The 24601-nt window shown below is 45.6% G+C and overlaps 1 protein-coding gene across 1 annotated transcript in view; it reads right to left on the bottom strand.

The window, feature by feature from the left end:
- Positions 1-24601, bottom strand: part of SLC44A4 (solute carrier family 44 member 4) — a 62786-nt gene that overhangs the window by 33169 nt on the left and 5016 nt on the right. The window contains exons 2-3 of the mRNA XM_069746390.1: positions 4564-4612; positions 4377-4450 (exon numbers count right to left, since the gene is read on the bottom strand). Coding sequence (XP_069602491.1) covers positions 4377-4450; positions 4564-4612 — 123 coding nt within the window. The remainder of the gene's footprint in view (positions 1-4376; positions 4451-4563; positions 4613-24601) is intronic.

Consider the following 24601-nt stretch of genomic DNA (forward strand, 5'->3'; position numbering starts at 1 on the left):
GTGGGATAACTTTAATCTGGTTTATAAAGAATTTTATAAAATAATGGGGTTTGTGGCTATTGGCGACATTTGCATTGTAAGGGCTGGTAGAGAAAGTGTTAATTTCTTTTCTGATAAGGAACAAGGAAGCGTGGCTAAACAGCGGCATGGGGATGGCTTCACATCTATTCTACATTTACATCTCCTGGTCTCCAGTTCTGCAGCTTGGGGATTGGAGATTTCACAGTAAATTCCTCCACATTATGATGGATAGCATCTATAATCTGATCTGAAGAGTATGAATACATAATAGAGGTACCGGAGCTTGAAGCGCCAGGTCCGACTCTTACTTTTACTCTGCCCGTGTCCCCATGAGAACACTCCCAGAGAGGCGTCGATTACTCGAGCTGTAGGGCTGCTTTTTAGTTGTAGATCTTTATATTTATTTTATTCAAATAATAAGCTACAACCATTTAAAGGGGATCTGTCACTTGCCATAAATACGTTTTTTTTCCCCCTCGGTGTAAATGCCGCCGTTCTCCTGAATCCGGCGATGTTATCCTCGTGCTCCTGCGCCTCTCCGTTACGGAGATATGGCCTCATCTTCCCGATATGTAAATCTAGTCTTTGTTGACCAAGTGGGCGATTCCTCCATGAAGAGCTGAGGACCACACCCACTTGTATGACAAGAATGTATTTACTTACAATGAAGAGGAGGCCATATCTCGGGAACGGAGAGGCGTAGAAACAAAAGAAAAACTACACCGGATTCAGGAGAACAGTGGCAATTACAACAGGGGGAAATGTTAGATATTTATAGCGAGAGACAGGTCCTGTTTAAATGTAAAAGCAAACCAGGCATGGTCGGAAATGCCATGGCGAGTGCTGTGATATCCCATATCTGCCCTTTTATGACCGACTCGGGGAGACCCTCATCTGACTTTATGCCCGGCCCTGCTTGGATGGATTCTTTGAAGTGTATACTTTGGGAGGCCAGGATTTCAGGTCCTTGATAAGGTCCTTGTTATCTTCTAGGATAGTTCTTGGCATCAGGCCCTGATCGTTTATTTCTCTATATACTTTTCCCGGGACTTTATCTACATCAGTGATCGAGCAGCTCCGCTGTGACGTATCGGCACCACACAGACGACGATGTTTCATGTTTACCCAGCTCAGATATGCTTCTTTCCCTGGGGCAGTTCGATGTAAAAGAATCAGTCGTCTTGTTTCCAACCATTTTTTGTGCTATAAAGTCGATGAGGTGCACAGAGCGTCGTGTGTTATGGACCTGGTGGTTAGGAGCGCCCGGAAAGACCTGATGGTTAAACTCACAGGACAAGCTCTGGGAAGTGGGAACTCTGCTGACCGCAATCCCTAATCCTATCACACACACTAGAAATAGCCGTGGAGAGTACCTAACAGGCCTAGACACCTCGGCACAGCCTAAGGGCTAGCTACCCCTAGAGATAGAAAGTAAAGCCTACCTTGCCTCAGAGAAATTCCCCAAAGGAAAAGGCAGCCCCCCACAAATATTGACTGTGAGATAAGATGAAAGTCACAAACACAGGAATGAAAGAGGTTTCAGCAAAGGGAGGTCAGACTACCTAAACAGACAGAGGATAGAAAAGGTAACTTTGCGGTCAGCACAAAAAACTACAAAAGACCACGCAAAGTGTGCAAAAAGACCACCGCACCGACTCACGGTGCGGAGGTGCCCCTCTGCCTCCCAGAGCTTCCAGCTAGCCAGACAGAATCATATTAGCAAGCTGGACAAGAAAACAAGAACAACAAAATAAACCAGCAGGGACTTAGCTTCTGCTGGAGTAGACAGGTCACCAGAAAGATCCAAGAGCGAACTAAACCAGTACTGGAACATTGACAGGTGGCATGGAGTAACGATCTGGGTGGAGTTAAATAGAGCAGACAGCCTAAGAATTAACCAGGTCACCTGTGGAAGGAACCTCAGAACCAGCAGCTCCACTCACAGCCACCAGAGGGAGTCCATGGACAGAACTCGCCGAAGTACCATTCATGACCACAGGAGGGAGTTCCAAAACAGAATTCACAACAGTCGTGCCTCACTAATGCCACCATGATGGTACATGGGGGCGGCTTCTCCTCCTTTCTTTTGGAGGAGACCCTGGTTTGGCATATTATCCACCATTAACCAAAACTCGGATTTACTGACTGATTTTAGGCTGATTTTCTGATGGAGGTCGCAAAATAATTAAGGTAGGGAGAGGAAAGATTTGGACACTTAATTTAAACCCCGATCACTGGCAGAGAAGTCCACCAGCCCTTTTTCACCTCCCAGAGGGGAGTTGGGTGCGAGTACTTGGCCGACCGCCATCTTGTGACTATGGTCACCATGTTGCAAGGCCTCTTAAAGGGACAAATATTGGCTTGTAGGGTCGCTGCCTCCAATAGGTGGCACTAGAGCTCCAGATTTCATTATTTTGGAGGCAAGCTAATTTGCATATCAGTTTTTAATGAATGACCAGAGAGGTTTTTGTTTCCATGATTCCGGTATGGTTTTCCAGACTTGACGAACCAGGTGAGATTGTCACTTCCGCACCCCTGACACCGGAGCCCGCTGTATACTGTGTGAATATAGCCATACGTAGGGGTAGTAGTGAGGCTGTTATCACTCAGCGCCCGCAGATAAACTTATCTCTGTCTGATAACGGTAACAGGCTTACGGCTGACATTTTTTTTTCGTGGACACACAGTAGTTTTCATATTTTCACAGCAAATTATCGCAATGGTGATAAGGCTCAGCGGTGATAATAAGCCACTACTGATCCCTTTATGGCATATGTACATGCAAGGTCTTTTAAAGACGTAGTATCGCTTTTACATTTTCTGGTTCAGTGTGTGCACCTTTAAAAAAAAAAACAAAGTTAACTGCAAAGTTCCTGAGAACTTCTCCTCGGCCCCACACCCCGTCCTGCGAGGCTCCTTATCATTCGCCAAGACGCTGTTCTTTGTTATCCACCACAAGCCTGGATTCAGGCCAGGGACTCTAATCCTTAGAGCCCGGGGTTATTGGCATGTATGTACGTGGTCGGTGACTCTCGATGGTCTCCATGTAATCAGACACAGTCCTGCCTGGAGCTTTGGGCCCCAAGATACAGAATAACAGGGTAATGCACGGTCGGTTGCATATTTCTGAAACTCAACCTCTCCAAAACTGAACTTCTTCTGCTCCCACCATCTACTTGCCTCCCTAAATCTGACATTTCCCTCTCCGTGGGTGGCACCATAATAACACCCCGGCAGCAGGCGCGCTGTCTGGGTGTTATGTTTGACTCCGATCTCTCCTTCACCTCCCATATACAATCTCTTGCCCGCTCGTGCCGCTTACACCTAAAGAACATCTCTAGAATCCACCCTTTTCTGACCATGGAGACAGCTAAACCCCTCACTGTCGCCCTGATCCACTCCCGCCTGGACTACTGTAACGCTCTATTAATTGGCCTCCCCCTCACTCGACTTTCCCCTCTCCAGTCCATCCTTAATGCAGCAGCCAGGGTCGTCCATCTGGCTAATCGTTACTCGGACGCGTCCGCTCTTCGCCAGTCGTTACACTGGCTGCCCATTCATTACAGGATACAATTCAAAGTACTTCTTCTCCCCCACAAAGCTCTCCACAGTGCGGCACCCCCTTACATCTCCTCCCTCATTTCTGTCTATCGGCCTAACAGACCACTGCGCTCTGCAAATGACTTTCGATTAACCTCTGCACTAATCCGTACCTCCCACTCCCGACTCCAAGACTTCTCCCGTGCTGCGCCAATCCTTTAGAATGCTCTACCCCAAGATATAAGGACCATCCATAATTTGCATAGTTTTAGGCACTCGCTCAAAACACATTTGTTCAGAGCGGCCTATCACGTTCACTAATCAAAGTTATGTTATGTTTGTGTGTGTGTAGCCCATTCACTATCTCCATCTATTCCCCACCCCCTGAAGATGGCTGGACCATCATTGTAAATACATCATTGTAAATATACACTTGCACTTTGTATCTCCCCCACCTCATTGTAGATTGTAAGCTCTCACCAGCAGGGGCGGCTTACTTTGCTTTAATTATTGTATTGTTAACGTTGTTACTTATGACTTTTATGTTTGAAACTGTTAAACTGTAAAGCGCTGCGGAATATGTTGGCGCTATATAAATAAAGATTATTATTATTATATTTCTTATAAAACTTTATAGATAGAAGTCCTGAAGGAGCACGGCAGCGTTGGCCACCTTACGGCCGTGTTCACACATGGTAGAGATGTCCACGTTTTCGTTGCTGTATAGTAGAGTCGGAGCTTCTAGTGTTCCCCCTATTATACATCATTCCACCTATTATATTATTTCTTTAGACATTTTTTATTTCCGCGCTTACCCAGAACTCCGACCACGATGTATCCGAGAATGAACACCATGAACAGGACACAGCAGATGATGTCTGTGCAGCCCCTGCGTGAAGAATGGAGACAGTCAATAAGACAACACACATACCGTGGCCTCCCGGATAAATCCAGAAATCAGGGTCACTGACACCTATGATGCAGCAATGACAGATCGCTCACCGATTTTTGATAGGTCCATTAAATTTCGGGTCATATTTCTCTGGTTCACCTGTGAGGAGAAGAAAGAAGGGTTAACAGCTGGAGACTGAAGACATTGGTAGGAGACGAATATGGCGATCTGGCATTTGGCACGGTTGACGTTCCCTTTGGATCCTTCTCGCTCCCGCTTTATCCCACACTTGTTATAGGGAGGATAAAGAGGGCTCTTCCACCTGGCTCTATGTACCGTATTTTCGGCGTATAAGACGACCCCCAACTTTTCGGGGGTCATCTTATACACCGGGTGTCGTCTTATACGGCCCCAGATGGTTCCCAGGGTCTGGAGGAAAGGAGACTCTCTCTCAGGCACTGGGATCCATATTTGTGTAAAAAAAATATATATATATATGGATATACGCGTATACTTACCTTCCGACGACCCCCGGAGCTCTCCACGACGCATGCGGCGGCTTCCATTCCCAAGGATGCATTGCGCGCCTTCATACACAGTATATTGTTGAGGGGGCTGCCATTGGCCTTTGTCTGGCCCTTTTCAGAGGTCTACTTGCCTTAGGAAATCGTGGGCCTTGGAGCTATTGGACCCTTCTATCCTGATCTGGGGGCTCCATTGTTGCTCTATGTAATGGTCCTGCGCTGGCCATAAGGTTTTGTACCCCAAACATTAGATATTTTGTAGTTCGGACACTGATTTACTTCTGATATTGGGAAATCCCAGCACTGACTGTGTAATGTGCGACGTTGCCCCCTGGGATCGCTCCCCGCGCGCTTCCTCCGCTTTCTTCCTTGTCACAGGGCAGGGTTATCTTCAGAGAAATGTGTTAATTGCGCCATATTTACTACTCTTATCAGCCAATTATGAGGGAAATTGTACACTTCACCTTGATGCTTGTTTACGACCTTGATTTGTCACATTCCCGGCTATGCGTTTTATGACATGTACTTTCCTCAGGTATCGAACATCATGGCTTGTTTACACAAACGGCCGCTCGAAAACGGGGAGGAGGAACAGACTCGTGTCGAAGGTCAGGCAAATTGAACAAATGCCCACTGGGCCTCCACCAGCCTCACATTCTGAGGATGGACACTGTGAATGATGCGCACATGGTGTTGTAACATAGTAACATAGTAACATAGTAACATAGTAACATAGTAACATAGTTAGTAAGGCCGAAAAAAGACATTTGTCCATCCAGTTCAGCCTATATTCCATCATAATAAATACCCAGATCTACGTCCTTCTACAGAACCTAATAATTGTATGATACAATATTGTTCTGCTCCAGGAAGACATCCAGGCCTCTCTTGAACCCCTCGACTGAGTTCGCCATCACCACCTCCTCAGGCAAGCAATTCCAGATTCTCACTGCCCTAACAGTAAAGAATCCTCTTCTATGTTGGTGGAAAAACCTTCTCTCCTCCAGACGCAAAGAATGCCCCCTTGTGCCCGTCACCTTCCTTGGTATAAACAGATCCTCAGCGAGATATTTGTATTGTCCCCTTATATACTTATACATGGTTATTAGATCGCCCCTCAGTCGTCTTTTTTCTAGACTAAATAATCCTAATTTCGCTAATCTATCTGGGTATTGTAGTTCTCCCATCCCCTTTATTAATTTTGTTGCCCTCCTTTGTACTCTCTCTAGTTCCATTATATCCTTCCTGAGCAGCGGTGCCCAAAACTGGACACCGTACTCCATGTGCGGTCTAACTAGGGATTTGTACAGAGGCAGTATAATGCTCTCATCATGTGTATCCAGACCTCTTTTAATGCACCCCATGATCCTGTTTGCCTTGGCAGCTGCTGCCTGGCACTGGCTGCTCCAGGTAAGTTTATCATTAACTAGGATCCCCAAGTCCTTCTCCCTGTCAGATTTACCCAGTGGTTTCCCGTTCAGTGTGTAATGGTGATATTGATTCCCTCTTCCCATGTGTATAACCTTACATTTATCATTGTTAAACCTCATCTGCCACCTTTCAGCCCAAGTTTCCAACTTATCCAGATCCATCTGTAGCAGAATACTATCTTCTCTTGTATTAACTGCTTTACATAGTTTTGTATCATCTGCAAATATCGATATTTTACTGTGTAAACCTTTTACCAGATCATTAATGAATATGTTGAAGAGAACAGGTCCCAATACTGACCCCTGCGGTACCCCACTGGTCACAGCGACCCAGTTAGAGACTATACCATTTATAACCACCCTCTGCTTTCTATCACTAAGCCAGTTACTAACCCATTTACACACATGTTCCCCCAGACCAAGCATTCTCATTTTGTGTACCAACCTCTTGTGCGGCACGGTATCAAACGCTTTGGAAAAATCGAGATATACCACGTCCAATGACTCACCGTGGTCCAGCCTATAGCTTACCTCTTCATAAAAACTGATTAGATTGGTTTGACAGGAGCGATTTCTCATAAACCCATGCTGATATGGAGTTAAACAGTTATTCTCATTGAGATAATCCAGAATAACATCCCTCAGAAACCCTTCAAATATTTTACCAACAATAGAGGTTAGACTTACTGGCCTATAATTTCCAGGTTCACTTTTAGAGCCCTTTTTGAATATTGGCACCACATTTGCTATGCGCCAGTCCTGCGGAACAGACCCTGTCGCTATAGAGTCACTAAAAATAAGAAATAATGGTTTATCTATTACATTACTTAGTTCTCTTAGTACTCGTGGGTGTATGCCATCCGGACCCGGAGATTTATCTATTTTAATCTTATTTAGCCGGTTTCGCACCTCTTCTTGGGTTAGATTGGTGACCCTTAATATAGGGTTTTCATTGTTTCTTGGGATTTCACCTAGCATTTCATTTTCCACCGTGAATACCGTGGAGAAGAAGGTGTTTAATATGTTAGCTTTTTCCTCGTCATCTACAACCATTCTTTCCTCACTATTTTTTAAGGGGCCTACATTTTCAGTTTTTATTCTTTTACTATTGATATAGTTGAAGAACAGTTTGGGATTAGTTTTACTCTCCTTAGCAATGTGCTTCTCTGTTTCCTTTTTGGCAGCTTTAATTAGTTTTTTAGATAAAGTATTTTTCTCCCTATAGTTTTTTAGAGCTTCAATGGTGCCATCCTGCTTTAGTAGTGCAAATGCTTTCTTTTTACTGTTAATTGCCTGTCTTACTTCTTTGTTTAGCCACATTGGGTTTTTCCTATTTCTAGTCCTTTTATTCCCACAAGGTATAAACCGCTTACACTGCCTATTTAGGATGTTCTTAAACATTTCCCATTTATTATCTGTATTCTTATTTCTGAGGATATTGTCCCAGTCTACCAGATTAAGGGCATCTCTAAGCTGGTCAAACTTTGCCTTCCTAAAGTTCAATGTTTTTGTGACTCCCTGACAAGTCCCCCTAGTGAAAGACAGGTGAAACTGCACAATATTGTGGTCGCTATTTCCTAAATGCCCGACCACCTGCAGATTTGTTATTCTGTCAGGTCTATTAGATAGTATTAGGTCTAAAAGTGCTGCTCCTCTGGTTGGATTCTGCACCAATTGTGAAAGATAATTTTTCTTGGTTATTAGCAGAAACCTGTTGCCTTTATGGGTTTCACAGGTTTCTGTTTCCCAGTTAATATCCGGGTAGTTAAAGTCCCCCATAACCAGGACCTCATTATGGGTTGCAGCTTCATCCATCTGCTTTAGAAGTAGACTTTCCATGCTTTCTGTTATATTTGGGGGTTTGTAACAGACCCCAATGAGAATTTTGTTACCATTTTTCCCTCCATGAATTTCAACCCATATGGACTCGACATCCTCATTCCCTTCGCTAATATCCTCCCTTAAAGTGGACTTTAGACAAGACTTTACATAGAGACAAACCCCTCCTCCTCTCCGATTTTTACGATCCTTTCTAAACAGACTGTAACCCTGTAAGTTGACTGCCCAGTCATAGCTTTCATCTAACCATGTCTCGGTTATTCCCACTATGTCAAAGTTACCTGTAGATATTTCTGCTTCTAGTTCTTCCATCTTGTTTGTCAGGCTTCTGGCGTTTGCGAGCATGCAGTTTAGAGGATTTTGTTTTGTTCCAATCTCCTCACTGTGGATTGTTTTAGAAATGTTCTTACCTTCCCTTGTACACGTTTTTGAAAAAAAATATATAAAGAGGTCAATGTCTTAAGGCTCATAAATGCTGTGAAGATCTGAGGCTGCGAGTTGTAATAATCACATAGGCAGGTTAACGATGCAATTGTTTTTTTACTACTTACGTACATGGTTTTACAACCACTCCCGGTAGATAGCCAAAATACATTGCCCCTAGTCGACAAGATCCCCACCCTGGAGCCGGTAGTTACAGGTGATACTCACTGTCTCCCAATTTTTGGTTGACCCACAGATTTTGTATCTCCTGCCAGTATAGTCTGCAGTCACAGTCCACACACACAGATAAGACTATAGCACATGTATCCAGCTCCAGCCAGCCGGAACAGTCCTTAAAATAGTTCCTCTATTCCGGACGACAGATCCCACGACCGTGGCAGGGAGAACTACTAGCCCAGCTGGCTACCGATCTCCAAACTCCATAGGCCATCCATACATGGGAACCAGAACCTCAGCAATAGATCCTCGCCCCTCGAAGTCACTGCACCAACTCGCTAAACATGTGGCTTATTGTTCTCCCTCTCCTGGGGTCAGCCCCAGAATGGGCAGTAGTGTTCACACTCTCCCCCAAAGTCAACTGTGCATTGGTGGAGGTATTTTCCTCAGGCTACAGCCATCACCTAGGACTGCAGGTGAGATCCTTCTGTGGTGACCACTCCACTGGGTCTACTAACCTCATCCATACAATGGGACTAGTGACTGGGGGAACATTGGCTTGCGGTCCCTGAGACACCAAGGAGAGTAATGGAATGACCGCTTTCTCCGATTTCCAATCTTGGGTCTGGCCTTATGTATGCATAGGATCCAGCCCGCACGTCTTCCTCTGCTTACGGTCACTGAACGGAAACATTGATTCTGGAGGCTAAACTGATCAGCAAGTAAATCTCTAATAAAACAACAAGAACACAACAATAAGATTGATGTAACCGATGCTTTGTGCTTGGAAAAGTCTGCGTCCCCTAGAGCAGCGGATTCCGCTCTACGTGCATCAGTCCAGTGGTCCTTAGAACAAGGCCCGCTCCTCACATCTACCCCAGTATGGCTCATACTTCTCCTTAGTGTTCACTTCACTACTCATAGGTGCCGACAGTTCCAAATTTGCCGGCATGCTCTCAAATATTTGATAACAGTTCTGCCTAAAAATTGGGTGGTCACATCTGACTTTGGACAGTCCTGGGGCAGGAGTTAGAGTATTTCCATACGAAAATGGACAACGAACGTACCCAACGTTCACCTTGTACTAGTTCGCATGGGCCATACTTCACACAGAGCTCAGGTCCATGAGAAAATCAGAGCATCTAATTTGTGGTCCAGATAAGGGCATGGAATTTGCAGTATATCCGGTATATTCGGTGTCCCCATGAACATAGCCTTAAACTACGGCAATGATGTCTACGAAAGGAAGAGGTGGCCTTCTGAGTGATCACAGATGGTTAATTCTTCACCCAGAATCAAGAGATATCATAATAATAAGAGTTGGGGCGAATCGATTCTCAACACCTGGTACATTGGCTGCTGGATGGGAGCCTTCAGAACCGCCTGTGACCTGACAGCGTCCGTGGCTCTTCTTCTGATTAGCCAGCCTGGTGTGACATCACATGTGCATCGCACGGCAATGATGACATCACGCCGAATAAAAAGAGAAGAGGCGATTCTCAGGGCTCCTCTTCAGCGATCGACCGGGTCTATCTACCGTCTCTAATGGTCATCAGTGCAGATTTCCCGTGATTCACATAATGGATTATCACATCGAATACATGTGTAAAGCTTACGCCAAGCATGGGGGGTCCAGTTTCATAATTGTCCGATTCCACCGGGAAAATACTGAAATCTTCACTTTTCAAAGTTTTTTTCTTTTACTGTAATTATAGTGAGGTTTACAGGCATTTTAGTTCTCGCATTGTCCGCCGTCCTCGCCTCCGCCCCACCGGCCACACTCTTCATTTCAGCCTTTGTCAACGAGATAAAGACTAAACCTACATTTCCGTGTTTGCACAATGTGTATAATGTGGGTGTGGGACATTACCGTCAGCAAGAACAAAAGCTCGGAGTAATATTACACGTCGTGAAAATGCCAAATATAGACGCACGTTCCTCTCCTGGCCGTCACCAGTAACCTGCCCCTGCAGCCCCTTTATTACCCCATCTGCCCCAGGCGTTTTCTCACCTTGCACCTTTCTTTATACCCCGAGGACATAAGTCTTGAGCCCTTCACCTGTCACCAGAGGCTTCAGCCTCATACCTGGACACATGGAAGGACTTGGGTATTGGGGGCATATTTAGGGTTATGCTTAACAGCGAGTTTGCTGCAGCAATGCTCTGCAGGATGAATAGAGCAATGTTCTGCAGCGTTATCAGTACTGGTAGGGCTGGCAGAGCATTGCTCTAAGGAAAAATGTAGTAAAACTCTGCAGAATAACTGGAGTTGCCTGGGTAAATTGAACAAGGCTCCAGCGAATAGAGCAATGCTCTGCACGTCTATCCGTATTGGAGGGGTGGATGTTAGAGCAATGCTCTGCATGGTTATTGGAGGGATGGATGATGGAGCAATGCTCTGCACAGCTATGAGTAATGGAGGGGTGGATAATGGAGCAATGCTCTGCATGGCTGTCAGTATTGGAGGGGTGGATGATGGAGCAACGCGCTGCGTGGATATCAGTATTGGATGGGTGGATGATGGAGCAATGCTCTGCATGGTTATCGGTATTGGAGGGGTGGATGATGGAGCAACGCTCTGCACGGCTATGAGTAATGGAGGGGTGGATGATGGAGCAATGCTCTGCACGGCTATGAGTAATGGAGGGATGGATGATGGAGCAATGCTCTGCATGGTTATTGGTATTGGAGGGACGGATGATGGAGCAATGCTCTGCATGGCTGTCAGTAATGGAGGGATGGATGATGAAGCAATGCTCTGCATGGTTATCGGTATTGGAGGGGTGGATGATGGAGAAATGCTCTGCACGGCTATCAGTATTGGAGGGGTGCATGATGGAGCAATGCTCTGCACGGCTATGAGTAATGGAGGGGTGGATGATGGAGCAATGCTCTGCACGGCAATCAGTATTGGAGGGGTGCATGATGGAGCAATGCTCTGCACGGCTATGAGTAATGGAGGGGTGGATGATGGAGCAATGCTCTGCACGGCTATCGGTATTGGAGGGGTGGATGATGGAGCAATGCTCTGCACGGCTATCGGTATTGGAGGGGTGGATGATGGAGCAATGCTCTGCACGGCTATCGGTATTGGAGGGGTGGATGATGGAGCAATGCTCTGCACGGCTATAAGTATTGGAGGGGTGCATGATGGAGCAATGCTCTGCATGGTTATCGGTATTGGAGGGGTGGATAATGGAGCAATGCTCTGCATGGTTATCGGTATTGGAGGGGTGGATGATGGAGCAATGCTCTATGGATTATAGTGAAATGCCCAAAAGGTGACAGGGAAGAGATCTACTGGGGTCCCTCCCTCCTAATTGCCCCTTACTTTAAAAAGGCTCAGCGCTCTTAAGTAATTCCTAAGCTGCCAACAGGGGGCGCCCACTATCCCATATAAATTCCTCTAGCAAAAATTAATATGAGCCTTGATCTTAGATTTGGAAACCCTGAAATTTGTGTGGATGTGCGGACGGGGAGGCCTGGCGGGATCACAAAGTGTCTCCTTTATAACAACGTTTGCCTGAAGATAATCAATGAAGTTCAAGCCCCAAGATCAACCATGAGACAATACACCAACACCAGATAACCTCACTGTGGGAAAATCAATGTACAGCCTATTGATTTCAATAGGAAAGGTGCAATACTTTGTTTCTCCTGCGGGGGCACTGTAGGGAAATGAAACCCTTACTATCCCCCACAGTACACAGCAGATCGCTGGAGGTCTGGACTTCGCTTGTTTCTGGAGAATCCTTTCAATATAGAAGAGGTGCATAGGGCAAAGGATTGTGGGATTAGTGTAACACAACTTCTTATCAGTAAGCAATGCTGAATGTCGGAGGACGGCCTACAGCCATGGTAGACTTCCTACAGATTATGGAAGTGACTGGGAGCGGGTCGATGGAGTAAAATGGAGAGATCTTCTGCGGGGTCTTCCAGGCAAGTGATCGGACCCTAAAGAAAGACCATTGGTGGCCATAAGGTGTGTAATGGGGTTCCTCAGGGGCAGGTCAAGATTTGTTCAAGGGGCAAGAAGTCCGAGAGGGATTAAATGGCACTTACCAAATGTGCCAGTGCGCCTGAGTGTGTGGGTGGCATCCTGTGCCAGGACAAAAGGGAGAGGGATGTGCCCAGGGTCCCAGTACAAAGGTCCGACATCAGGTAGCCATGAAGGCTGGCCTTAGTGGACCAATGACTGCAGGGTGGAGCAGGTGGAGGAGCTGTGGGCACTGAGGGCATTCGCTTGGGGCAGAGAGTATAAGAGGCAGGTGGGCTCCTCATATCTTCCTGAGCTGAAATGACCGACATTAGCGTTTAATTCAGTCACTTCCGAAATGTAAGGTTTTGAGGAAAGGTGGAACGGTCACTTGTCATAAATATATGTAAATGCCGCTGTTCTCCTGAATCCGGCGAGGTTTTTCTTTTTATCCTGCTCTTTTCCGTTCCTGACATACGACCCCCTCTTCCTTTTATGCAAATCTAGGCTTGTTAGCTAAGTGGGTGTTGCCTTCAAGTCTTCTCATCAGAAGTTTTATTGAAGACCACGCCCACTTCACCAACAACAGGAACGGAGAGGAGCAGGAAAGAAAGGAAAATATCCTCGGATTCAGGAGAACAGCAACATTTACAAATTACAAATAAATTACATATTTATGGCAAATGACAGGTCCTCTTTAAAATGTTTTTTTTTTCTTTCTGGTTTTGGAAAACTATCTCCCAACTACAGTTTGTTTAAAAAAAAAAAAAAAATCTTTACTCCCCCTGCCCAGATCCAGCGCTTCATCCAATGTCTGTGATCATCTGCAGCTCTGATGTCACGTTGACAGCGCTGCAGCCAATCATTGATCTCAGTGGTTCATGTTGTCACCTTGACCGCTTGAGGCTCTGAGCTCAGATATTGACTGCAGCGCTATTGATATGACATCAGCGCTGCAGCCAATCATTGATCTCAGTGGTTCATGTTGTCACCTGGACTCCTTGAGGCTCTGAGCTCAGATACTGACTGCAGCGCTATTGATATTACATCAGCGCTGCAGCCAATCATTGATCTCAGTGGTTCATGTTGTCACCTTGACCGCTTGAGGCTCTGAGCTCAGATACCGACTGCAGCGCTATTGATATGACATCAGCGCTGCAGCCAATCATTGATCTCAGTGGTTCATGTTGTCACCTTGACCGCTTGAGGCTCTGAGCTCAGATACTGACTGCAGCGCTATTGATATGACATCAGCGCTGCAGCCAATCATCGATCTCAGTGGTTCATGTTGTCACCTTGACCGCTTGAGGCTCTGAGCTCAGATACTGACTGCAGCGCTATTGATATGACATCAGCGCTGCAGCCAATCATCGATCTCAGTGGTTCATGTTGTCACCTTGACCGCTTGAGGCTCTGAGCTCAGATACTGACTGCAGCGCTATTGATATGACATCAGCGCTGCAGCCAATCATTGATCTCAGTGGTTCATGTTGTCACCTTGACCGCTTGAGGCTCTGAGCTCAGATACTGACTGCAGCACTATTGATAGGATATCAGCGCTGCAGACAATAACAGACATCGATCAGTACCATCCGCGGAGATTCAGCGCTAAACTGGGGAAAGGTGAAAGGAGCAGATTCGTAGAAGAGAGACAAGTGTCAGCATAACCCGCATGGAGGACTTGTACTGCAGATTGCAGCAGAGATCAAAGCCGGCAACCAGGAGCAATAACAATTCTTGATACTTTTATGTAGCTTCTTAAAAAACTCGAGCCATTACTCAAAAAAAATAGGACAAAATTCCATATAGTCTACGCGTTTCAGGCCAGTTTGGCCCTATATGTGAGCCTGAAATGCGTAAACGGTGGAGTTTTGTCTTTTCTTGTGTCTCGATGCAGGTTTTCTATTGGTCGGTGAATACTGCAGTTTGATTTTTTTTTTTTTTAAAGCTGCAGTCGGTGCAGATGTGTTTTGGAAAATCCCTCTAAATAAAATCTGTGATATCACAACACAATGTACGCTGGATCTATCCCACTGACCCAGTAATTAGTTCAGAGCTGGAACTATTGACAATGTCACCACCAGCATTATTCCTGGAAGCAATAATTAAGACTAACAAGCCGCACCATGGCAGCGCCGCTCCCCGGGGCCTCGGTGATGCCCTGCGAGTGACGGCTACGGCTCAGATCTCAGTAGTCAGCGCTCGGATATCTGCTCCTCTCTGTACACAATGTGCGGAGCTTCCTGCAGAGCTGGTTTGTGACCACAATGGAGTCGGTGTCCGATTCCGTTTTCGCGGCAGACCGTCGCTGTCTAATTTTCCTAGAAAACGAGTAGCCGGGCTCCTGATTTGCAAAACTGATAACCTCCCACGACCGAGCACAATGTGGTCCTTGTCCTCCCACTTGACCTGCAGCTTCGTGATTAATCCACGGTCATCAATTCCTTGTACTATTCAGTATATGTCAGAAAATTGCTTAACAGGCAACGCCTCATGAGTATTAGGGAGCATAGGGAAGATTTAGCAAAACTAACGCAAGGGAGAAATGAGCAATTATGTGAGATCTCCAGTCCATTCTAAATGGGGCATTTCCCCGCAATCGGTGGGGGTGACATTGGTCCGAACCCTACAAACAGTAAAGTATCACCGATCATACGGACACGTAATAACTTGCCAAGTGAAGCCGCAATACCAGACCAAAGCAATGAACAACTGGGGCGCTGTTTATAGACAGAAATATATCTAATAGTATACACACTACTGTATAGTTGTCGCTAGGAGAGGCCATTTTTTTTATGTGCTCCCATAGATCAAAGGAAATATATATATATATATATATATATATATATATATATATATAATGTGCTCCCATAGACCAAGGGAACAAAAACGCTCATTATCCTTATGAGGGTCCCGGCTGCCTGACCCCAATATTATGATTTTCATAACATGTATGCTCGTCACTTTCCATGGAATCTACTTCCTTTGATTGGTCATGTAGACACATTTTGGTTTCCTGTGGGGCGCTGGATCTGTAAATCTCATGCTTCTAAGCCGCTTTTTAGAATATGCTAAGGAAAAAAAATTGCACCCCCAAAGTAAATAAATAAATAAATAAAAAATATTGCAGCCCCACCATCATGATATTAGGACGGGTTCTTGCTATCAGTTTTCCCATGGTTGCTTCTATCTACAGGAACAAGTCATAAAATTCCAAAATTCTTTGTAAGCAGATGTATTTTTAGCATATTCCAGCCATGGACCCTTCCCAGGTCCCCTCCCGGTCTCTTCTACTTCCTGCTCGAATAGGACAGATCTCAAGTAGCTCACGCCAATTGCCGGACTCAGTAGAGTCCAACACGTCACTACTACGGCCAGTGATTGGCTAGAGCAGTCACATGTCTATGCAGACGGACCAGGGAGTTAAGAGTTATTTTCTGCTTCCAATGGACATGTGACCACTGTAGACAATCACTGGGCACAGGGGTGACCAACACATAACTATTGCATTGACTGAGCAGGAAGTATAGAGACCGGCAGGAGAAGTGAAAAGCTTTGTATTGCGAGTAGCCAACATTTCCCCTGTATTTCCAAGGTATGAGTGACCCCCCACTCTCCCTTTTTTTCAATTTTATTTAGTAGGACATTCCCTTTAATTAGAAATTGCTTGTTAACGGTCATCAAGTACATTGAGTATAGAAGAGGAGAAATGATAGGAAATGAGAGCAATGGCATGATTAGCCCCAGGAATGTCACCATTAGGCCTCCTTCACATGTCCTGGTGATTCCTGTACAGGAAAAAAACAGTCCTGGTGAGATCTGTGGTCTGTGTCAGTGTGCCATCCATATGCGACATCTGTGTATCGGTTTGCTGTCCATGTGCCTGTGTGACACGTACCACCTCCTGGGAAAAAAACAGTACAGTTCACGCTGTTCCCAGGCGCCGGGTGCTGAAGACAGCTTTCAACATTGCCACTTGATCTCCCCGAGATTAGTGCAACCAGGCGACAATTATGGGAGTTGTATTCAGCACACTCTAGCGTAATTTTCATAACCAGCAGAGGGAAAGCCCATGGCCAGGGGCTGGAGTTAATAATCTGGGAAAGGGGACAATATCCAAAAAGGTTCCCAGGCTATTAATAACAGCTCAGAGCTGTTTGCTTAGCCTTTCCTGATGAATTTACGGACAACCCCAGAAAAAAATTATATAAAGTCTCCCTATAAATTCAAACCAGCAAAGGCCAAACAGACAGCTGTGGGTTGATATTAATAGCCTGGGAAGGGGCTAGAGATATTGCCAGGGAAAATTCTCACTGTGCTAGTGGTGACATCATGAAGGTGACCCCAGTTCATCGGGCTGCTCACAGTGAACTGAGCGTGGGAACAGCTGGCAGTGACTGGCGGTAATCTCTATGACATTACCGCTTGTCATTGAAGCTGCGCCCCAAGTTCTGCTCAGTGTCTCCTGGATGTCAAGGTGAATGGTCACATCATGTCACATCAGATGCATTAGAGATGGATTACGGTGTGAGAAAAATGAATCTTACTGGACAGGTGAGGAGTATGTTTTTTTTAATTATTTTCATTTTTTACAGTAATAAATGGGTAAAGATGGTCAGGAAATATTTTTTATTTCTAAACTTACTATGGGTTTAGTAATGAGGGCGTCTTATAGATGCCTCTCCATTACTAACCCCTGGGCTTGATGCCACCTGACAATACAAAGGTGACATCAACCCCAACACTATTACCCCACTTGCCACTGCAAAGGGGCAAGTGAGAAATGTGAGGCTAAGCGTCAGATTTGGTGCATCTTATGGATGAACCATTTCTGCGGTGACTGAGGGCTGAGGTTAGTAGCCTGCGAGGAGGTGGCAATATTCCTGTCCCCTTCCCAGGCTATTAATATCAACCCACAGCTATCTGTTTAGCCTTTGCTTGTTTGAATTTATAAGGGGACTTTACGTCATTTCTTTTCTGAGGTCCCCCATAAACTAAACAGTAAAGGCTAAGCAAACAGTTCTGAGCTGTTATTAACAGCTTGGGAGCCTTTTGGGATATGGTCCCCTTTTCTAGATTATTAACATCAGACCCCGGCCATGGGCTTTCCCTCTGCTGGTTATGAAAATTACACGGGAGCCAATTACTTTTTTTTTTTTTTTTTTTAATGTAATTCTTAATTTTACACAAGATGTAGACAGCGGGTGCTGACTGCTGAATACAACTCCCATCATTGTCACCTCATTGCACTAATCTCAGGGAGACCAGGCGACAATGATGAGAGCTGCCTTCAGAACCCGATGCCTGGGATCAGCGCAAACTGTACCGCTTTTTCCCAGGTGTTGGTACTTGTCATACAGATGTTATCCGTGTGTCATCGCTATGCAGGTGTGCCGCATGTATTTTGTTTGTGCTGCGCAAAAAAAAAAAAAAAAGGACATGTCTGCGGGTTTTTCACACGGACACATGGCTCGTGTGAAAAAACTAACATGTGAGCACCACCACTGAATACAGTGGGTGTGCGTGTGTCTGTAAAAAATGGAACGCATATGGACACAAAAAGCAGATGTGTGAAGGGGCCTTAAACTGACGTTGAATTATAATTGTCAATTCTCCTGGGAAGTCCAGCAACTTCACGAAAAATGGGGACACCTTGAGGGCTATCAAAAAAGTCAGAAACTTACGTGCCTCTCTGGAAACATCCCAAACCATCGGGAATCCAAAGATTATATAAAATGTGGTGCTATGGGGGAGAATAGTCATGGGGGCATGGTTATGGCTACAGATGAAAATTTTGGACCTGGAAAGTTGTGCAGGATTCAAGAAGAGGATGCTATTCTTTAGGAAACGTCTACTAGGACAGTAAAGGATGTAGGGATTAGCATCAGTACATTTTTGGAGCACAGTTATTGATATTTTGTGAAATTTTTAATAAAAGTTTCCTAAAAACAATGAAATGCTAAAAACCAAAAATGTTTGCAAAAAAAAAAATGAAATAAAGTGAAAAAAAAAATAATTCTCTTTACTTTATAGGTGTTCCATGATCCAAAAACCTATTGTGCAGTCCTCTGTACAACTGACTCCTGAGATGCAGGGGGCCGCATAGTCATCATCTTGATTAATGATAGAACAATAGCCCCTTCCTCCAAGTAAAGAGGTTTTTATGCGAGATTATTAATGGGTTTAAGGAGATGTAGAACAGGAAAAACAAGGCTTTTCTATGCCTGTAGACACCCGACAAGAATAGAAATTTCTGCCTGGTATTAAAGGAAATCCAGAGACAGGAAATGTGAGGATCGGGGTCATTACGGGTGTTGTACGGAGTTAGATATTAAGCCAGAGCTGTTACTTTACTGCAAAATGGCCTCGTAAAAATAGTTGATGCATTAACCATGGGTTGCCAGAGCGAAACGACTTCCTATGGGGGGGGCAAAGATTGGACTGCAAGATGAAGTAAACTCAGAACTGACCCCTATTTATGGGGGAGGGGCGAGACGAGGTCCACAAGCACCCCAACTAAGAAATGGCACCAAAAATTGGTTATGTGCAATTCTTGGAGGGTTGGAGATTAGGCCAAACCTCTGGTTTTACTGGTGCCCTGACCATCTGCGTGAGTTAGGAAGGTGACATGTAGACCACCACAGCTGCACGACCTTCAGATATCACTGATGGAAGAGTGGTGGGTCCAAGATCCGAAATTGCCATGAGACCCTGACCTCTGGGGAAATGAATGATGGGACGAAGCATAAAGATGGCACCAGATAGCAAAAACTTACTGGCAGAGATAGAGTGAATGGTGTCACATTGTTTTTATTGAGGACATTTGAATAAGCTTTTTGGATTTCCATAACCACAGTACCAGGAAGAAGCGTTACCATGGGGGTCAGCTCACAGGAATTTAACCCTGGCACTGCCTACTCTATGGCTGGTTAAACACTTATAAGTTTGTTGGTACAACACTATGGTTACGGCAACGGTCTGCAGCTTGTGCCTCTCTAGATACTGCAGAACTACAACTTCCAGCATGCTAGGAGATAGTTGCAGACCACTGTAATGCAGTTCCAAGCACCCAAATGCCTCCAGTATTGGCTGACACTTCAGCGTCTGTGGTCTCACAACCTTTAATGAATGTGGAGCATTAGAAATCCTGGATGCTCTCGTAGCTGCAGGTCACAGGCGTCTCCTCCTCGGTAGGTACAAAGTATCTGGGGTGTGCCTGGTGGCCCCACAGCTTAATATAAGAAACTCAGGTCACTGGATATACAAATCCGAAATCTCCAGAGGAGAATATACAAAAGAACGAACCAGGGAATCCAGTATAGCAAAGAACAGGAGAGGAGGGCAAGTAAAACTGGTCAAACAGGGTCAGGAAGAATGGAGCCTGCCGATGGGCACCGCTCAGCACCGACCACAAGCGGCCACCAAGAGGTGATAAGGTACAAGTGAGGCAAGAACCCAGTACAATGGACCCCAGCTCTGTATTTTAGAGTGCCCCCACGCACCGTGCCAGCCACAGAGTGCCCCCACGCACCGTGCCAGCCACAGAGTGCCCCCACACACTGTGCGAGCCACAGAGTGCCCACACGCACCGTGCCAGCCACAGAGTGCCCCCACGCACCGTGCCAGCCACAGAGTGCCCACACGCACCGTGCCAGCCACAGAGTGCCCCCACGCACCGTGCCAGCCACAGAGTGCCCCCACGCACCGTGCCAGCCACAGAGTGCCCCCACGCACCGTGCCAGCCACAGAGTGCCCCCACGCACCGTGCCAGCCACAGAGTGCCCCCACGCACCGTGCCAGCCACAGAGTGCCCCCACGCACCGTGCCAGCCACAGAGTGCCCCCACGCACCGTGCCAGCCACAGAGTGCCCCCACGCACCGTGCCAGCCACAGAGTGCCCCCACGCACCGTGCCAGCCACAGAGTGCCCCCACGCACCGTGCCAGCCACAGAGTGCCCCCACGCACCGTGCCAGCCACAGAGTGCCCCCACGCACCGTGCCAGCCACAGAGTGCCCCCACGCACCGTGCCAGCCACAGAGTGCCCCCACGCACCGTGCCAGCCACAGAGTGCCCCCACGCACCGTGCCAGCCACAGAGTGCCCCCACGCACCGTGCCAGCCACAGAGTGCCCCCACGCACAGAACTATTCATGTGATGAGGTGCCAAGATGCAGCTGACCATGTCTTGGAGCTCATCTCAAACAGAAAAATGACACCTTACACTGCAGGCAGTGACTCCAAAAACACCATAATCCATTACAGCAATTAGCCATCAGATATGAAGACATTCTAACTAGAAAATGTAATATTTTATTAATTATTAATATAAAAGACAAATAAATTAAAAAAACTGTAAAATCCACCCCATACACCCCAGAAGAAGTGAGTAGCGAAACAGCATCCGTCGGGTGTGAGGAGGACAGCCTGTTCTTCTCCTCCCCGACTCAGCTTACCCTTAGGTAATATACCATTGGTTTTTCATGCAGTTTTGCTTCAGTCGTGTCAGGGATGTCTTTCGTCTGGATTTGTCGGTTAAGGTGAAGTGATGGCGATGCAGGATACATATCATATGCTTATAATAGGGATTCATCTTACCCCTTTGAATATCCCGCTTTCCATCTCCCCACTGATCATCTCTTCAGCCTGTAGATTGAACAATACCTTTTTTTGGCATTTGCACTTTACTGGTTAGGCCGGTTAGGTCTAATAGCAGTTTTTTGCTGGATTATGCATTAGTATGTGCCCCCTCCTCTTACGCCTGATATATAATATAGTGCAATTATTTATATTTTCTGGCACATAATTGATTTAATTTGCTGTGTTCCCCCCTTCTTTGGAGGCCTTTTTTATTAAATGTATTTGTCTTTTAAATTAATAATTAATAATAACATATCATGTTTTACATTTTTCTATTTAGAATCTGTTCATATCTGACGGCTAATTGCTGTAATTATGGTGTTTAATTACGGTAATATAGAAGTGTCTAATAATACACTGTGTTGGGACATACTGGAGTAATAGGCAGTGACTCCGTCAGGGCACACATCCAAATCTTCAGACGTAAGCCAAAACTAATCCAGTGATAGTATACACACATATATATATTATATATACACACACGTGCTTCTCACAAAATTAGAATACCATCAAAAGTTAATTTATTTCAGTTCTCTTCAATACAGTGAAACTCATATTATATAGAGTCATTACACACAGAGTGATCTATTTCACGTGTTTATTTCTGTTAATGTTGATGATTATGGCTTACAGCCAATGAAAACCTCAAAAGTAACTATCGTGGTAAATTAGAATAACTAACAAAAAAAAACTCCCGCAAAGGCTTCCTAAGCATTTAAAAAAAGGTTCCTTAGTCTGTTTCAGTAGCTCCACAATCATGGGGAAGACTGCTGACCTGACAGATGTCCAGAAGGCAGTCATTGACACACTCCACAAGGAGGGGAAGCCACAAAAGGTCATTGCTAAAGCAGCCGGCTGTTCAGAGTGCTGTATCCAAGCATACTAATGGAAAGTTGAGTGGAAGGAAAAAGTGCGGTAGAAAAAGGTGCACAAGCAACCGGGATAACCGCAGCCTTGAAAGGATTGTTAAGAAAAGGTCATTGAAAAATATGGGGGAGATTCACAAGGAGTGAACTGCTGCTGGGGTCATTGCTTCAAAAGCCGCCACACACAGACGTATCCAGGACATGGGCTACAAGTATCTCATTCCTTGTGTCCGGCCGCTCATGACCAATAGACAACGCCAGAAGAGTCTTATCTGGGCCAAGGAGAAAAAGAACTGGACTGTTGTCAGTGGTCCAAGGTGTTGTTTTCAGATAAAAGTAAATTTTGCATTTCATTTGGAAATCAAGGTCCCAGAGTCTGGAGGAAGAGTGGAGAGGCCACAATCCAAGCTGCTGGAGGTCTAGTGTGAAGTTTCCACAATCAGTGATGGTTCGGGAGCCATGTCATCTACTGGTGTAGGTCCACTGTGTTTTATCAAGACCAAAGTCAGCGCAGCCGTATACCAGGACATTTTAGAGCACTTCATGCTTCCCTCAGCAGACAAGTTTTTGGAGATGCAAATTTCATTCTCCAGCAGGACTTGGCCCCTGTCCACACTGCCAAAAGTACCAATACCTGGTTTACAATCAACAGTATCACTGTGCTTGATTGGCAGCAAACTCGCCTGACCTTAGCCCCATAGAGAATCTATGGAGTATTGTCAAGAGGAAGATGAGAGACACCAGACCCAACAATGCAGACGAGCTGAAGGCTGCTATCAAAGCAACCTGGGCTTCCATAACCCCTCAGCAGCGCCACAGGCTGATCGCCTCCATGCCACACCACATTGATGCAATAATTGATGCAAAAGGAGCCGTGACCGAGTATTGAGTGCATTTACTGATCATACATTTCAGTAGGCCAACATTTCAGATTTTAAAATCATTTTTTCAAGCTTGTGCTATAAAGTATTCTAATTTACTGAGATAATGACTTTTGGGTTTTCATTGGCTGTAAGCCATAATCATCAACATTAACAGAAATAACACACGTGAAATAGATCACTCTGTGTAATGACTCTATAGAATATGAGTTTCACTTTTTGTATTGAAGAACTTAAATTAACTTTTTAATGATATTCTAATTTTGTGAGAAGCCCCTGTGTACATTACACACAGATTACCACTATGAACAGTACCAGTCGGAGTGCCAACTTATACACTACTGGGCGCAGATTGCCAACTATAGGGTGGTACCTTACACACTGCTGGCCACAGAGTGCACCGATATACAATGCTATCCACCCAAGTCCATCCCAATACAGTACCACCCTCATAAACCAGTGCTAACCACATTGTGCCCCCATACACAGTGACAGACAGTCCCCGAATTGGGGGAGTATTAGTTGTATTCCACGACCTCAGTCTTTTCTCTAGTAAAAGTGCTGTTACCTGCATTCAGTGTAGGGATAGCTGGCGGAGGAGGGAAGGTTTTGGAATGGAGGCATATAGACAGGGTTTATTGCCTTACAGTCATTCTATGGGTATACTACTGCTACACCCTAAAAACAAAAAAGTCCTTTTCAGGGCTACATATTTTCTTTTCTGTATTACTACTGGAAAGTTTGCAGGCATATATTATATAGCTAATTTAAAATGCTCAAGACGTGCGGTAAGAGACGGGGAAGTGGACGTGCTGCTGATGGTGCACGCAGGTGACGCTCTCTCCTCCATCATTTGCTTTGAACGTTACCGGCAGACGCCGGTAAAGTTCAAAGCGGCTGCGGGGGAGTTGGCGCTTGCGACAGGTGGGCCCCCTGCCTCACAGGGGCCCCATAGCAGCTGTGTGACTTGCCGCTAGCTGAGGGCCCCTGGGAGAGGGTCTCGCCAGGGCCCCGGCACTTGCCCGGGTACGCCGGGTGCTGACGCCGGCCCTGTCTACTATAGTCATAGGTGACGGGGAACTATGGTGAGACATGGCCCGGGTATGAAGGGGAGGAGGAGGCGTTTTTTTTCTCTTTTTAATTTTGCCTCATACAATAGCTTGTGAAAGTATTCACCCCCTTGGCCTTTTATCTATTTTATGACATTACAACCCGTATTTAAATATTTTTGTAATCAGATTTGTGTGTGATGCATCAGCACTAAAGAGTAGGTGAAGTGAGAGAAATATAGGCATAAACTAAATTGATGGGATCAAAATAACTAAAAATTGGCGTGTGCATATGTATTCACCCCTACAAAGTTCTGTTTCAAGCAATTCCCTTCATAAGTCACAG

The sequence above is a fragment of the Ranitomeya imitator genome, chromosome 2, assembly GCF_032444005.1.
Source record: "Ranitomeya imitator isolate aRanImi1 chromosome 2, aRanImi1.pri, whole genome shotgun sequence".
Taxonomy (NCBI): Eukaryota; Metazoa; Chordata; class Amphibia; order Anura; family Dendrobatidae; genus Ranitomeya; species Ranitomeya imitator.